This window comes from Phaethon lepturus, unplaced genomic scaffold (genome assembly GCF_000687285.1).
Source record: "Phaethon lepturus isolate BGI_N335 unplaced genomic scaffold, ASM68728v1 scaffold6234, whole genome shotgun sequence".
Classification (NCBI taxonomy): Eukaryota; Metazoa; Chordata; class Aves; order Phaethontiformes; family Phaethontidae; genus Phaethon; species Phaethon lepturus.
The window spans coordinates 66,744-83,301 of NW_010535424.1; the positions used below are offsets into that span (position 1 = coordinate 66,744).

Consider the following 16,558-nt stretch of genomic DNA (forward strand, 5'->3'; position numbering starts at 1 on the left):
AAAATGCTCCAACACAGCTGTTGGAGGAGTTCAGCATGCTGCAGGGGAGCATCCTGAAGTGGTATTGTCCTATATAAAAAAAAAGTCACAGCATATCAAACTGCCCCCATTGCAAAAGAGGGTCCCATGCTGAGACAGTAAAATAGCATATGGCTCTAGCCATACATATTCCATTTTTATGATCAGTTTGTGACCCTTTCACTATTTTTCAAAGAGATTTTTAGATAAATTGTGGATGTCTCTCAGCCCCTTTAACGCAGCTGAAACTGTTGAATAAAAATGTTTCTGAAAATATTTTTTCAAAATTGGAACACTCTTCCAACAGCAGAGTTAAAACACGAAATAAATAGCTATTGTTTTCCTGCTACTGGCTATGTTTTTCAGCCTAGAACAGGGAGCTGGCAAGAGCAAATCTTTCATGTGTGAAAGGGCTAGTCTAGTTCTATAGCACCAGCAGAGCCAGGACAAGGTATTACAGTGTCAGCTTCAACTAAGTCCTGCTGGAGACTGTTAGGGAGTGATACAGTCCAGCTGCTGTGGGACAGGAAAGCCATTTCACCTCATCCTTTTAGGGTGGATAAAGGAATGGGGGCAAGTATGACAACCCACACTTCTATTTTTTCTTGGTACTAGGGTGCCTCTGATAGAAGAGACACTTACTTTGTTAGTCCCAACTCTGTAACAGCAGCAAGATTTTTTGCAAGGCCCCATGACAGAGCTCAGAGAGGAAACTGCTGACAAAAAAGTCCTCTGGATTACATGCTGAAGTGCTGACATGCTTCCAAAGAGGCTACAGATATGAGCAAGCTAGGCTATTGATAACGACACCAATTAACAGTTGGATCTATATTCTGAATAACGACAACAGCTCCCTTTCAGAGCTTTATTAAAACTTCCTTTCTAGGTAAATAACAGTTTCTCCCGACCAAAGTTTCTGGAATGTTAGCAGATGTACAATGAAAGACATAGAAGTAAACCACTTGAACTTGACTCATGGCATACTCTTACTAGGAAACTATCTTCTTGTTGAGTGTGTACAAACCCGGCATACTCTGTGCAAATTCTTTATTGAAACAATGATCAATTTACAAGCTGAATCACATTTCGTTTTGCCACTTCAGCATGAACTGGTCTCTTTGTGGTTTACGGCCATAACCTATAAAATCATAACAGTTACTAAAATCAAAATACAGTAACTCTTTCTCAAAAGAACACATTCATATTTGTCTCACATTTCTTGTAAAATCAAAAAGGGTTTCATAATAAATGAAATATAACTTAAGATACTTTAGTGCAAGCATTTCTTTTGCATCTAAGAAGCTTTCAGTTGTCCGACTAAGTATGGCATACTTAGGAGGCCAACGCCTAAAATAGCATGCTGCCAAGACATTCCGTGAGAACTTCTAAAATTCGACACTGTTAACACTTTCCAGAATTAGTTGATTTGAACCAAATTGAATGTCAGAAAGCCCTGGCTATATGTTACAGTACTCTTATCAAAAGGTAGCTGCAAATCGAGGAACTGACATCATATGTACATTAGAATAAAACAGGCACTGATTTAAAAAAATCAACATCTGCCCCTATATGCCATTCTGCAAGTCTTATGATTATACAGTAATTTGTAAGCACAGGATTGAACTGTTATGCTAATACCAATAAACCTGCATAAAAATGCTGATCTATGGGTTCTTTTAAATTTTTTAAATTACAATCTCAAAAAATGAATGAAGGGTACATTTCATCACAAGCATACTCAAATCAGAGAACAAAAAAGGATCAACAATAAACAAATGCTGCTCAAAAAGAAAATGTTAAGGAGGTAAAGTACTATGTTCAAGTGGTCTGATTAATATGGTCTGACATTTAGTGCAAAAGAATACTAAGTGTAGAATTCAAATGCAACACTGATTTCTTGTGCTCCAGAAATCTACTCATGTTTCATGAAATTTTGGCAAAAATATTTTAAAATAGTATAAATATATCCTGCAAATCTCTTTTCCTTTCTAAGCCTGGCTTGGTGTTCCTTATGCTTTTAGAATGCAAATTCAGTTGGACTGGATTTTCCAGATTCTGAGTGTTTTAAGAACCATTAGTGTTTGGTGATATAATAAATAGAACAATAAAACAAAAGGTGTGCATAGTCCAACGATGGGAATGGATCATTTGTCCCTGAAGTGCTTAAGGTGCATGAAAACACATAACAATGCAAATGTTAATGTTTCCTTAGAGCCATCATTAATTTTATGTTTGTGAATTGTGTTCTCGCACCATAAAATAGCCATTGCCTAAGAAATACTGCAAGACAGAATTGTTTACTTTATAATAGCACAACCAGAAAGTTTGGAACAGGAAAGATGGGTTTGGATCTTGCTTCCCATCTATCTCCCAAAAAGGGAGTGCCTGAAAGCATGGAAAAAGCTTTATGCTTACAGGTGTTACATAATGGATGCATACTTAGCAGCATACATGCAAACAGAAAAAATACATAAACCAGAACCATTACAATCTGTATTTTCTTCAGATACAGTGCTGTTCTGTTTTTATTGTGACTGGTTGGAGCACTCCTATCTGTGAACTCTCAGCTCTGAGTGAGTCCAGCTCCAGCAGAGTCAAGGCTCCTTTTGACCTTGCAACTGCAGGAATTCAGCACTGCACCCATTACGTGCATCTAATCCAAATAACTGTTGCTTACACGTGGTTTGCAATGTACCTTTGTGTCTACTTCAAATGCATGCCCTTTGTGGACATTTTTCTTTGGAAAAAAACATAATCTGTAACTTCAAGGAAGTTTACACAGAGATACTGAAGAAAACCATGGGGATTGTTTGCTCTCAAATGTTTCTCAATAAATAAATAATAAACAGGCTAGAGGACAGCCTGAGGACAGCAGTCAGGATCAGAACTGCCCGGTACCAATCACCACATGAATACATGAAGGGGTCTGGTCTCAACTGTAAAAAGTTCATAATTGAAAACAATTAAAATACTGTAGTTAAATAATTTTGAAACCTTAATTTTTTCTTATTTTAAAATTATTTTTAGCTTTCAAGGAGAACATCCTTCCTTATCTTAGTTAGGCAACAGGAAAGTAACTTTAAAATGCATGAGCATTTTTTGTAGATGCTGGACAGGCAGAAAAATCAAGATGCCTCTTTTCAGGAGGTTAAGGTGAATTAAAATAATTTAGTGCAAGTTCCTGCTTTTTTTTCTGCCTTCCTCCTTTTTCATACCAGAAACAAATTAAGTGACTTGAAAAATTGATGTGAACACTAAATACAAATGTACTTTGGACTCAGACAAGAAGTTAACAGTTTGCATCGGTAGTATTTTCAATCACACTGGTCACAAGTGAGGTTCTCTATGGTATTCTCTTAATCTACCCTGTGTTCTAGATTTATATTGCTTCATTGGAACAAAAATATTTCCAGCCACGTTCCTAAAGGGACTTTGCCCTTGCATGCTTCCTTTTGGGCATGTGCAAATGCATTTTGTATAGGTGCCTGCCACTGTGGTGACCACAAACAAACGTTAGGCAACTAAATGCTGTCATTTTCACAAGTTGGTCGCAAAATCTGAAGCCCATTATTAAACATGTATTTTTTTTAATAAGCATAGAAAGGTGAACATGGAGCCTTCTCTGCATCACCTACGTAAATCACAGGGTGTTCCTATATTACACTGCTAGTGAAGCTCTGCATTTTAACATTAAGAAGTTCACATAAAACCTCAGTTCATTATCAAGGGTTTTTTTTAGATAGCTGCAACATTGACTTTGTTTGGTCTCAATTGCTTGTGCAGTTAATATAGCTGATTGCTTCCACAGTATACCTTATGGAGATGTAGCTACTTCAAAAAAATGTCCAGACAGCCATTCACGCATCGTCTCCCCAGAGACCCGTGACTTCTTTTTTTGCAATATACTAGATTCCAGCTTTATTTTGAGTATCTACACTTACACTACAGTCATCCTTAAAAAGTATCAGGTGTTAGTTTGTTCATTAGTTCCAAATTAAATGTGTATCAAATAATTAAGAAATATGCTATTAATCCTACACAAACTCCTTCTTGTAAGTGCTTTCTTTCCAGACTCACTCCAGAGAAGGTCCTTTTTATTGTCTGTCTGCAATAGAAATTATCACTTCCCTTCCACTCCTGGCATTTCCTGGCATAAATGTTGATCCTTTTTAATGCCACAGTCACTGTGATCATTAAAGCTTTACTGGGGTAGAGTCGCATGTACTCAAGCAGTGAACATCTTAGGAGGTTCTTAAAATACCAAAGCAATTATAAACGGTAAACAGGTTGTGTGATCGTCATTGTAATTGCACAGGATACTTGATTTTTTAATTTTTTTTTTAGTTTGGATAAAAAACTCTCAAACTTATGGTTATAGATGAATTTAGGCTTGATCTGCAGAATATGAATCTGCACAAAATTGAGAATTCCAATAAAAGGGTCTTCTGCCATTTCAGCCCTGTCATCAGCTGATTATTGGCATTTGCAGGACCATTAAGGAACCTGCACATCTTCTGGTAAGGCAGTGCATACTTAGGCCTACCGAATTACTACAAAACAAGACATCTCGCATATTTGCACTGTTTCCCATACAAACTTCTGGCAAAGTAAAAAATGGTCAAATATACACAAAGAACCCTGCAGAACCGTTGTGACTGCAACTTTCTGTAAGATGCTTATGGGCTTTCCCATCGTAAAATACACCTCAAAGTTGTTTCTCAGTGTGAAAAAAAAAATGTTGGCATCTTCATTCTATGGAAAAGGGAAAACTATTTCCCTTGTGCCTAAGCAGTGTGGTCTCAAATGAAATGGAAACATTTTAACTTTCTTTAATAGCCCTCTAAATCACAATGCAGCTGAGCAAACAGGCTTTGTAAATGGGATCTATTAGGATTTTATCTGGCTACTGGAGTGCTGCCTCTTGGGTAGTATTTCAAATTCACAAGATTATATTTGCAAAAATGCAATAGATGGAAATAACGAGAATAAAGGAGGAAAATGAAAACCAGTTTTATGTTCAGTAAGTTCAAGTGTCCTACATCAAAGACTACCAATGACTTCCAGGAGGCCACTACAGGTGACTCCAAACTAGAAAATGCTGAGGTAAATGTTTCTTGGAAATACTCCTAATCGAAAAGAGCAATTAATATTAATGTAATAGCAATTACTCTGCCATACATCATGGTAAACTAAAGTCAAACTGAGAAGAAAGTGCCAAATAATCCACATACATGCTTTTGCTATGATCGTCTCCAGGTAAGGCTTAGCGGCAAGTACAATATGTATTTTTAAAAGAGCTCCACCTGATTTTCCTGCTATGCATAGATTCAGGAATAACTATCATACATGGCTTTCATATATAACACATGTATTTTTGTCATTTGCCAATGCTGTGTCATCAGAACTGAGTTCAGCAGAAGGCTCAGGAGGGGGCTCTGCAGGAAGTGCTGGTGTTTGAGGAGTGTCTTCTTCCTTGGTGTCCAACTGCACACTTTCTTGTGACTGACCATCCATGCAGTCCCTTTTGGACAAGGGGTGAACTGACACTTTTATTGCAATCTGTTGAGGTGGTTCATGCAGTGACGATGCATCAGAGTCCGCTGTGGGAGAGTCGCTGCGCTTCAAAGCATTCGGGATCATATACAGCTCATCTGTTTCCGTGGTTTCCTGGCCTTCTGCTGTCTGCCGTACAAAATTCTGTCCTTGCTCCTCCAGACCGACAACCTCCATGATTTCTTCCATTATAGTCCTGCAGTTCATGATGAGAGGTGGCAAAGGTACGCTCCGGGCAAGCTCTTCAATATAGCGGGCAAATTCCATAGTCTTGAACTGGGTTACTTTGGCAAGCTCGAGCGTTTTGGCTGAAGTGATAATTGGGATACGCTTTGCAATCTCAAAGGCTTTCTGGAGTTTCTCTGCCCCTTCTGTTCTGAAGAAGTCATTGATGGCTTTCTCTGTTTTCTTCAGATGACTGCTCATCATACATAACCGAGTAATGTTCAGTATCATAACAATAGTAAAAGCTACAAGGCAGACAATCATGTAATATATTCCCATATCTCCGGAAGTAAAAACAACCCTCAGTGTCACAGTATTGTTAACACTGCCATATGTATTAGATGCGACACACGTGTATTTACCTCTGTCTTCAAAAGACACGCTGGTAATGTTTAGTAGCCCATTGTCAAGAAACCACCATTTTCCTGCTGGAAAGGAGACAGAATAACTTAGAAATATTTTGTTCACAGGATCAGCATGGCATTAAACATGAGCTTTGTCAAACTGGCTTCAGATTTTAGAAGAAGGATATAATGTTCACAAGAAGACAAAGAATTTACCATCACAAAGGTCTATCTGTCTCTGAGCACCTAGCTTTCGTACTATCAAATCCCTGACATCAACTGTGAATAATCAGATCATGCTCTAGAAGGGTCTCATGAAAAAATCAGTTAATATGCATGACGTCTATCACAATCTTATGGTCAGTTAAGTTACAAATGACTATTTACCCCAGAGAGCCTCCCAAACACGTGCTGCGCTTCCTCAAAGAACAGTAACAATGGGACTGTGAGGCAGAAAAACTTACTTAGAAGACTAAAACAGCACAAACCCCCTGTGCAATGCATGTAAATCACAAGGCAAGGATTGCAGCCCTGCCACAGGTTGGTGTATACCTTGCTTCTACATTTATTTTATCCTTTTCATGAAGTTCTTTCATTGTTAAAAAGATTATTCTAATTGTTTTACTTTATTTCTTTCAAGGAAGAATCTGTGGGCAATTCTGAAACTCATTAGGCAAAAAAAGCCTTTAATTCAGAGCAGTTACGGACTTTTACCATTTCTAAAGTTTTGCTAATTAAACATGGCTTTATCAAATTGCTTTTTTACATTACCTCCAGTAGAAGCCTATGCAGAAAGTATTCCCACAAGGTCCCTGCCTCAGTTCCTGCATGGACAGTTCTTAATTACATCTTCTTATCCTCTTACTTACAATTTTTAACTTAGCCAAACCACTCTTTTTTGCCCTAGCTTAATTCTTGAAAACAGCTGAATCATTTTGCCTGAAATTAAAAAATACAGCATAAATAAAAATCTCGGTCTGAAGCAGACCTTCACATAAAAAAATCACCCCAATCTGCTAAAGTTAGGTAAATTCAGAAGACAACTCTCTTACGGAGGAAATGTCAGCATCTGTAACAGATGACACTTCCTTCTCCACCTCTAGAATAAGAAAAAGTACAGAGTATTGGCTGCTCAGTATTTCTTTGAAATACAATGTTGGCAAAGTAGTTCTTTATTAATTGTAAAATGACAAGATGCCTTCCTGATGTATCCTGGCTCCAGCTGTTATAAATGACATAATGGCATTGAACTGTGACTCAATGACTGGGTCTGTGCCAATAGATCCTGGCAGATAGTATAAGCCCGATGAGAAAACAGTGATTAGAAAAGGTATCATTTCTGGGTTTTGATAACAGTTCAATGACATAGTCAACGTAACTATATACATAGTAAAGTAAGGTCTTGTGCTAGGAAACATGGGATTGTGCAGTCTGGAGAAGAAGAGGCTGAGAGGAGACCTTATCACTCTCTACAACTACCTGAACGGGGGTTGTGGTGACGTGGGTGTTGGTCTCTTCTCCCAAGTAACTAGTGAGAGGATGAGAGGAAATGGCCTCAAGTTGCTCCAGGGAAGGTTTAGACTGGATATTAGGAAAAATTTCTTTATGGAGAGAGTGGTCAAGCCTTGTAACAGGCTGCCCAGGGAGGTGGTGGAGTCACCATCACTGGAAGTATTCAAAAAACATGTAGATGTGGTACTTCAGGACATGGTTTAGTGGGCATGGTGGTGTTGGGTTGATGGTTGGACTTGATCTTAAAGGTCTTTTCCAACCTTAATGATTCTGTGATTCTGTGATTTCTTAGAGGAAGACAGTCAGTTTTTTAAAGGAGGAAATGCACTGTTGAAAGTCAAAGTTGAAGTGACATTGTCTTAATACTACATCTGCAATTTTTCCTGATTTGGTCAAAGTTTTTGCTCACCTACCTGAATGTTTGTGTCAGTAGCTACCTCTCCCAGTTAACTATACAGAGACCTGAAGCTAGATGCCTAACTAAAGGGGGAAATTTCTGTTAGTGAGCCTTAGTAAAACACTCTAGCACACTAGTCACGGTATGTTGCTGTGACCGCACAAATTATACCTGAAAGTCCACTTACTAGCTCAAGTAGTTCCTTTCTCTAGCTTTACTCAGAAAATGGTAAAATACTGTAATGTAAGATTATAATCAATTATGCAATAAGCTTTTACAGATACATTATGCTGTTGCACATCCAGCTGGGTCAATCATTACTCCCGTCATAGCAGAGTTCTCCCTCAGGTCAGCTATTAGTTAGGCAAGCTATCCTGCATTTAGTATGAATAACTTAAGAATTTATTTCATCATGCTGTGAACAAAGCAGTCAGTACAGAAGGATTACATGAGCAAAACACCTTCCATCCCCCCTGAAACGCTCCCTAGAAGTGTAACTAGGATTATCACCCAAACCTTCCATTTAAGGAAAACAAGCTCATGTGTAATTAAGGTCTCTGGCAAATGCAGCTGAAGAGTCTTAACTAAAGCCAGGAAGGCTCAAACTTGGCTTGACCTTCTGACTGCTGCCCTGTATAGGTTCTTCTGTTGGTCATTCAGGGCATCTCCTGTTTCTCACACTCCCATGGACTACACATAAAGACAGGAGCCATATGAGGGAGTTAGCTGTGTTGAATTCACACCAACAAACTATTCCATATGTCGAGAGAATCCTCCCTTGAGTTGGGAAATACCTGTTTAGTCTTTTTTTGGTGCCACAGAAGAACAAAAGAGGACAGAATGGGAAACAGGATCGAACCCAAAGTCTTCCAATGAAAAGAAGCCTATCTACACCTTCTGTTAAGTGCTCCAGCTTCTTGCTATGTGTTGCTATGAATAACACATTACAAAAACGTTATTGTTTTCTTCCAAGATGTGCACAACAAATTTATGGCTGCCACTGGGCTTTCATATATTTTCACACACACCACCACCAGAGTCAGCCATTAAATTCAGGTTATTAGTCAACCTGCTGAAATCAGGAGTGTCTGTGGACAGGCTGCATCAGTGGGAATACTAAGATCTTACCTTTATTCTCTTCCTCTTGGAGCAGGCGGCCGTTGGAATTGTACCATCTGTAACGTGGACTAGGACTACCTTGGACATTGCAGTCGATCAAGGCACTACTCCCCTCCTTGACTATAATATGGTCGATGTGGGAGATCACCACAGGCACAGATCCCGTGTTCATGTCAGTGCGGTTGAAAGTGCTATTATTCACATCCTCAGCAGTCGTCAAAGCTGCTAATAAGACGACAAGGCGTGTGGTAAGCAGAAAGTACAAAAAGTGGTGGCTGTTCAGTATGTTCATTTTCCTTCAGTGGGATATGCAACTGACTGGGAACTGGGATCAGTTCTGTTGAACACAGGCCCTTGAGGTGAAGAAGTCACAGGAGAGTTCTACTTTGATCCATGCAATTTAATGTTTAAAATATCCTATAAAATAAATAAATAAGTACAATGTGATGGCATGTATAAACAATCCATTAGATGTGCTCTTTTAAAAAAGTGACACATCCATTAATATATTTCACAATCATCAGCTCAGTGTCTTGTCTAAATGGCAATGTTATCACAGTCCTTATTCTTACTGGAAAAAGATGCATACATTTTCCTGACAATAGTGTTGTTCAGAGTGGCAGGTGTGGGAGAAGGCTTTTATCACCTAGACACTTAGCAGCAATTTACCTACAGCAGCAGCTACAGTTTTATGCCAAAAGTTCTACAGGTTTCTTTTTTTTTTAACATTTGCAAAATCAACAGGAAAAACAAAAGTGCAGCACATTAAAGCCCTCACTAGCAGCGCAGTGCTGCAACTCTGTCACGTGCATAGTCTTAGGTGAGTTGTGGAACATGGTATAAGAAAGAACTGCTCCAGGAGCTTATGTTGGAATTCTTAATATGCACAATTTTGTCCGAATACAATAGCACATACAGCAAAAGATCTCAGACCATTCACTTTTCTTAAGCTACTTCATTTTTTTAACTTTTTTGAAATAAAACATAGCATGGAAGAATATTCTTAAAAGAAGATATTTAGTAGTTGATAGTATCATTTCAATGTCATTTTTAGAGCAGATTTAGGAAGAAAAATAATTGCTAGTGACATAATTATAGGTAAAGTTTCTTTGAGATACAAATGAAATTGGGACTTTTTCATTCCTTATGTGGCACTAAGCATTTTGCCTGCATACTTTTTGCCCACTCTCACTACAATATTTTCCCTCAACTAATCATCTACAATGAGCCCTTTCTTAAACAACTGATTTCTGTTTGTAGACAGAGGAGGGGGGTTTACAAATGTGCTCTCTATTGGCCTCATTATGCTCCCAGTGAACACAACTGGCGTTCAGTACTGACTGAGGGCACAACGTTGGCCTGAAAGTGAGCACCTCTGAAAACGTCACTCAGGAGTCTCAGGGCCACAAATGATTTGAAAATAACATCAGAGTATCTAACTATATTCATTTTACTCACGTTTTTGCAGGGTAAATAACTGAAACTTAGAGAAACTTATTAGAGGAAGCTACCTGGAATCCAAATACAAATCCAAATACAGGTAAAAGCAAGTATCTAACAAACCTTCCCCAAATGAACATTTTACTTGCAGAACTGTTTACATTTTATCACAGATCTGGTTGACACTATGGTAACTCATCTATCTTAGCTGACAAGGTTAGGTCAGTTCCATATATAAAGGAAACAACAAACAAAAAACCAAACAATCCCCTTCCCTCTTTTCTTCTTTATTCAAAAAGGAAAGAAAACATTACTGTCTATCACTGCTAATATTCGACTTAGGTTGTTTTCTTCCCCATCCCGTGTTCTCTGTAAGGCAATGAGCTTGATTTAATACAAATAGAGACAACTGTTATTAAAAGAGCAAAATAGTTTCCTGCATTTTGTAGGATGAATCATTACTAGAAATGACAAACTATGGTTTTTTAGACAAGCTGCATGCATGGCATGGATGCCTGTCACAACTGCAAGCCTGCCCTCGCTTTTTCTCTGTTTTTCTAACTATTGAATGTGGAAGTATTTGTCTTGAACAGCCAGAATAATTTTTCACTTTAAATTAATATGCAAATCTCATTTGTCATATAAAGCTATATAAACAATGACTTCAGAAATCCGTTTCCAATTATGCAAAGCGTGTAAAGCCTGCGCTTTGGAAGTTCTGTATAGGTACAGCCTGTCTGAATCTGCACTTTGTTAAAAAATCCTTCAATTCTGCCTATTCACTTCAGTAACTATTTACATCTCATTTCTACTACTCCATTAACCTTGGAGACAGCCATTCTTTATGGTTACACATATTCACTCTATAAAATGTTTCTGTGCAGCATTATAGATCTGCATTGCACCATACAGAAAAGCCAAAAGACATGTCACACTTCCTGGCAAGGGAGCAAGAACAAAGACTGGCTGGATTAAGACAATGGGAAGGGCAAAAGAACAACATAAATTGATTAAGCTTTGTGTTGCTAATTACTGGCTGTGGCTTGTTATTATTGTATTTGAGCCTACCATGTTTTTTGATGGCAGAAAAATCAGTACCAATCAAAAAAAGTGTTTAGCATGGGGAGCAATTTGCATTCCAGAAGGAAATGAAACCGCATCACCTCAACGGGTGAATAGAAAACCTGTAAGGAAGGACTCGCAGTATATTGGGAAGCTCAAGGCAGTTGGCGGCCCACTGAACCCCTATAGCACAGGGATGTTGTGGATAGATGTTTGGAAAGTGTGTGATGGCAGTAACAGCACGAGGCGTGCCTATTCTGTACATTTACCTGTGTTTAACGTGGAGCATATGAAAGCTAAAACCATACCTTCGTGTAGCAATAACAAATGTGACTGGTTCTTAACATGATTAAAGGGACAATTACTTGTCTGAAAATAACAGTGACTCTCTTACTCTGGCACCAAATTGAATCATAAATAGCTGCAGTAAATTTTAAGAAATAGAGACAAATAGTTTGTGTCTACTGTGTGAGATTCATGCCTACTCATGTCACTCCTGGGAATGTACTTTCCTATGTATGTTTCTGAAATGGAGAATATGAAGAAAACACTAAATATGCAGATGCCTTTCTTTGAAATAAATACAGTTTGATGGCTAGTATGAGGAATAACAAGGAGGTAGCTTTAAAGCAGAATGCTTGAAAATGGTGGCTGCTACTTTCATGTGCTATCCAAGGAAGTGCTCTTGATATGGACACTTGAGTATGTTCGAGGAGTCAGGGAGAAATCTCTCTGAAAAGCAGTGTTTTAAGATGCAAGTTTAGACAAATGTTCCCAGGGCAACTAGGAAGTGATAGGGAATCTTTTCTTTGGTGTGCATCCTCTGCACTGTTAGTAGGGAACAAAAAATGGAAGAAACCACAAAGAAGGTTTTCTCAGCCTCACCTAGCAAAGAAAGATAAAGGCTGGCCATGCGGGGAACTACACATCCAGGATCCTCTGCTAACCTGTTAGGCAGGACCAAAAATGCTAGGGTCAGTTTAGGAAAGCAGGGAGAAGCAAACAGAGAGAACTGAAAGGGTAGAAAATGTGCTCACACCAGACTCTGGTGCAAAGGGAGATTTCCTGGTAGTTTCTGTCCTACTGCTGTGCCATCAGCACAGTAGCAGCCTGAGGATATCAGGGAAAACAAATCTGGGAGCCAGCTGCTTTGTTAAACATAAGCAATGTAATGGGTTATGATTCAATCACACAGCTAAATGGGGAGAAGGCTAAGGAGACCAAAATAGGACTGCTAGTGATGTCTGCCCACTTCTGGCAAAGAAGCAAGAGAATCCAGCATATCAGAGAAGTGGGCACAGTGCTGTCACACTGGATCTTGGCCATGAGAGGCGGTAATTAGCTGTGGCCCATGATAAACCTGATGAAGGCAGCCAAGACTGTAACCTTTTAATCTGACCCAAAGTCAGAGAACAGCTGGATTGACTAGATTAAAACAAAGATTCCTGTAACTACTCCTCAAGACTGAGAGTAACACAGGACATTTCTGAAGGAAGACATCTGCAATACTGAGTATTGCTCTGTAGGAACAGACTGAGTCTCTGGGAGCATTTTTTGCCACAAAAGGGGATCACCATAAATAAAAAATTAGATTTCTCGTCATGGAAAGAATGTAAGCTTTCTCTCCTCCCATCCACAAAGCACAAGGGCTACCTGTAAAAGGCTTATAAAAAAATTATAATAGATTTAATGTGGTTACATACTCTTTCCCCCCCAATTTTAAAACTGTGGTGCATGGAAAGCTCAGCTATTCTGAGCTACCTTTTCCACGCAAAGCTGTAGTCAGGGACAGGCTTACCTCCAAAGATGGAATCAGAGGAATCCCCAAACTCTCCTCCAGCACCTAGCATGTATATATAGATAATTTACCCTGCTGTATTTTATCTGTAGCAACATTTACCTCTGAAAGATGGTCATGAATGGTCCTTACATTAAATGGTTTTGTTTTTTTCTTCCCCAATTCAAATGATATAAACTGAAAATCTGAAAGCAACAGATTTGCGCCTTGTGGGATTGATTTCCATGGAAAATTGCACAAGACGTAAGGTCTATAACAGGCTTTTCTTCTAAGTGACACGACAGCCAGTTCTAGTGTGCTCTCTATGCATTTCTATCTAGAGAAGTTCCCTGGAACATGCTCCAGAACAAGTACAGCTGATGGTATTACTCCTAACTGTGTGAAACAGGGACAAAACCTGAGGTTAAAACTTCTCTGTCCAAAGCATACCATCAGACTAAATTTTATAGCTCGGACTGGCTGGGAACATTCACTCAGAGACATGTTCTGACTTTTTCATGTCACAGGTGAGTTTGCTTCCCAGTATTACTGCCACCAAAAAAAATGGCTGTGGGTGAGAGGCCACATTGGTAAGTAAGTACTGCATTTGTGCAGAATGACAAGATGACAGAGCACAAAATAATAGAAAAGGAGGGCAGTGATGCATACTTTTTCCTGGCTTACTCACTTCTGTAAGTCTGGTTCTTGTTCTTGGAATAATATGTAATCCTCTTAACTGTGAGGTTATTCAATTCAGAATTGAAGCACAAGAAGCCAGCTCATTGTATAATGCATAAATTATGTTCCTACAGCTTTAACATCCCAATGCTGTCTTGCTTAGCTTGTAAGTGATCAAGAAAATGAAATTATTTTCATTCTAGTTCTCATTTGCCTATAAGTAAGTATCAAGGATGATACTACAAAAACAAAATTAAAGCTAGCTCTTTATTATTTAAAAACTACTTACTACCTTTTCTAGTTTCACCGGGCAGTACCTTTACAGAGTGGGCAAAAGTAAAAGTTAACAGGTTTTACTGGAACAGGAATGCAGATGAACTTATGCCACACAGAAGGTGAGAAGCTCATTGCCAGTTCATAGGCTTGAGAGTGAGAATGACCTACTGAAAAGGTTAAGCTATTAAGAGTCCACACAGGCAGATGAAGAAAAACATCACTCATTTACAATTAGCAGAAACTTTCTAACTTATTTTTCTAGTCATTTGCTAGTCAATAAAATATTAAGGCTTGGCTCCGAAAGAGCTGCTCTGTTCATTTTTTTGGGGGGGGATTTCAGTCCTTCATAACTTCATGATTTTTTGCTTCCCCGTCTATGTCAAATAGGCGACACGCCAGTAACATTTGTAAGATGAAGAGCTTCCTTCTTGCACATCTAGACCGGGGCTTCCCAAGTGGGTAGCAGCTCCCAACTATGTGCGTGTTTCAGTCTCTTCAGCTGCTTTCAGCTGCCTGGGAATCTTTTAGAAACTTCTCATCAGGGCTGTGTGATACTGCCCTGGCCACGTGTGCTCAGCCACTTGGTGTCACACTCGCTGCCTTCAGCCATCTGATGGGTTTAGAGAAGACAGACCCAGGCTCCTCTCAGAGGTGTGCAGTGAAAGGACAAGAGACAAGGGACACAAGCTGCAACAACAGAAATGATGATCATTTATGAAGAAATTTTTAACCAGGAGGTCAGCCAAACCCTGCAACAGGTTGCCCAGAGGGGCTGTGAAATGTCCATCCTTTGAGATGTTCAAAACTTGACTATACACAGCCTGAGCAAACTGGTCTACACTAGCCCTGCTTTGAGCAGGGTGTTGGATCAGCTGGCCTCCAGAGGTCCCTCCTAACCTAAAGAAACTGTAATAGTCAGGAAACGCAAGTGCAGGAGTTGCCTTGGAGAAGTCAGTGTTGAAAAATACTGCTAATCTTGAAAATTTCTGTATGGGGTGCTGGGAAATTGCCTTCATGATCCCCTTCATAATCCTTTTACTTTTGAGTAACAGTATTTTAGAATGATGAGACAAGCTGAGAGTGTTGACTACAGCCTGAAAAAAAAAAATTGGCCTTATCCATTGTACTTCACAGAATCACATAATCACGTTTTTTGAATACTTCCAGTGATGGTGACTCCACCACCTCCCTGGGCAGCCTGTTACAATGTTTGATCACTCAGTAAAAAAATTTTTCCTAATAGAGTCTAAACTTCCCCTGGCACAACTTGAGGCCATTTCCTCTCGTCCTCTCACTAGTTACTTGGGAGAAGAGACCAACACCCACCTCACCACAACCCCCTTTCAGGTAGTTGTAGAGAACGAGAAGGTCTCCCCTATGGGTGCCTTTGCCACATAAAGAGGACTTATTTCCAGCCTAAGTAACTAATGAAATATCACTTATTTGGGGTGTCTGCAATAATGAATGTTGCTTTATCTTGCACATATAGATAGTTAGACTCTGAAGTTTATGGGTTATTATCTGTTGATAGATACGGCTTCTTGATGCTAGAGAATTGTCAGTTGTGGTGAATCTAATCTTGAAATAGAATAAAGCAGAAGTAAGTCAGACTCAAAGGCAGACAAAGATAACCTTTTCAGACTATTGACTTCAGAGGGTAGATGAGTAAGAAGAGATGTTTTTAAAAATATACACAATATTGAATGGTGTAAAGAAGACAGCTGACGCATATGTATTTGCTGCTTCTCATAACGCTAACAGGAGACAAATTTCCGTGAAACTGAGGTGGAAGATGGGGCAGTGGGAGCAGAGAGAAAAAAGATTTTTGATTAATGTATGACTAGACTGCAGATTCTTGACACAAGATAAAATAAGGGCTGGGAATTTAGGAAGATTCAGGAGAGACTGTATATAATTTACATATGCAGGTTCATAGATTATGATGGTTTACGCAGACTTAACTGTCTTCTGTGTATTCACTGTCCTCTGAGTGTAGGGCCCTGGGCAGTGAACAAGAACGGCTGTCAGTGTGGCAACTTGGAGCCCTTTTCTAGGACTCCCGTCTAAAAGAAATTGTAACAAAGAAGCCTATAAATTAATTTTATGTTTTGTAGGCACTGGTAAGCTATTACAGGGAAACATTTGTCAATTTGTTTT

The 16,558-nt window shown here is 39.1% G+C and overlaps 1 protein-coding gene across 1 annotated transcript; it reads right to left on the bottom strand.

Moving 5' to 3' along the window:
• Positions 1-5,358: 5,358 nt before the first annotated feature.
• MFAP3L (microfibrillar-associated protein 3-like) lies at positions 5,359-9,577 on the bottom strand. The gene is made up of 2 exons (XM_010285806.1): positions 9,178-9,577; positions 5,359-6,224 (listed from the first exon to the last, which is right to left on the bottom strand). The coding sequence occupies exons 1-2, from the start codon at positions 9,458-9,460 to the stop codon at positions 5,359-5,361; spliced, it is 1,149 nt and encodes a 382-aa protein (XP_010284108.1). The 5' UTR covers positions 9,461-9,577.
• Positions 9,578-16,558: the final 6,981 nt, after the last annotated feature.

Bases quoted from the DNA above. Each gene is read 5' to 3' on its own strand.
- MFAP3L (XM_010285806.1), bottom strand. From the start codon at position 9,460: ATGAACATACTGAACAGCCACCACTTTTTGTACTTTCTGCTTACCACA. The intron at 6,225-9,177 runs GTAAGATCTTAG...TCTCCTTTCCAG, and splicing joins CCAAGAGGAAGAGAATAAAG to CAGGAAAATGGTGGTTTCTT.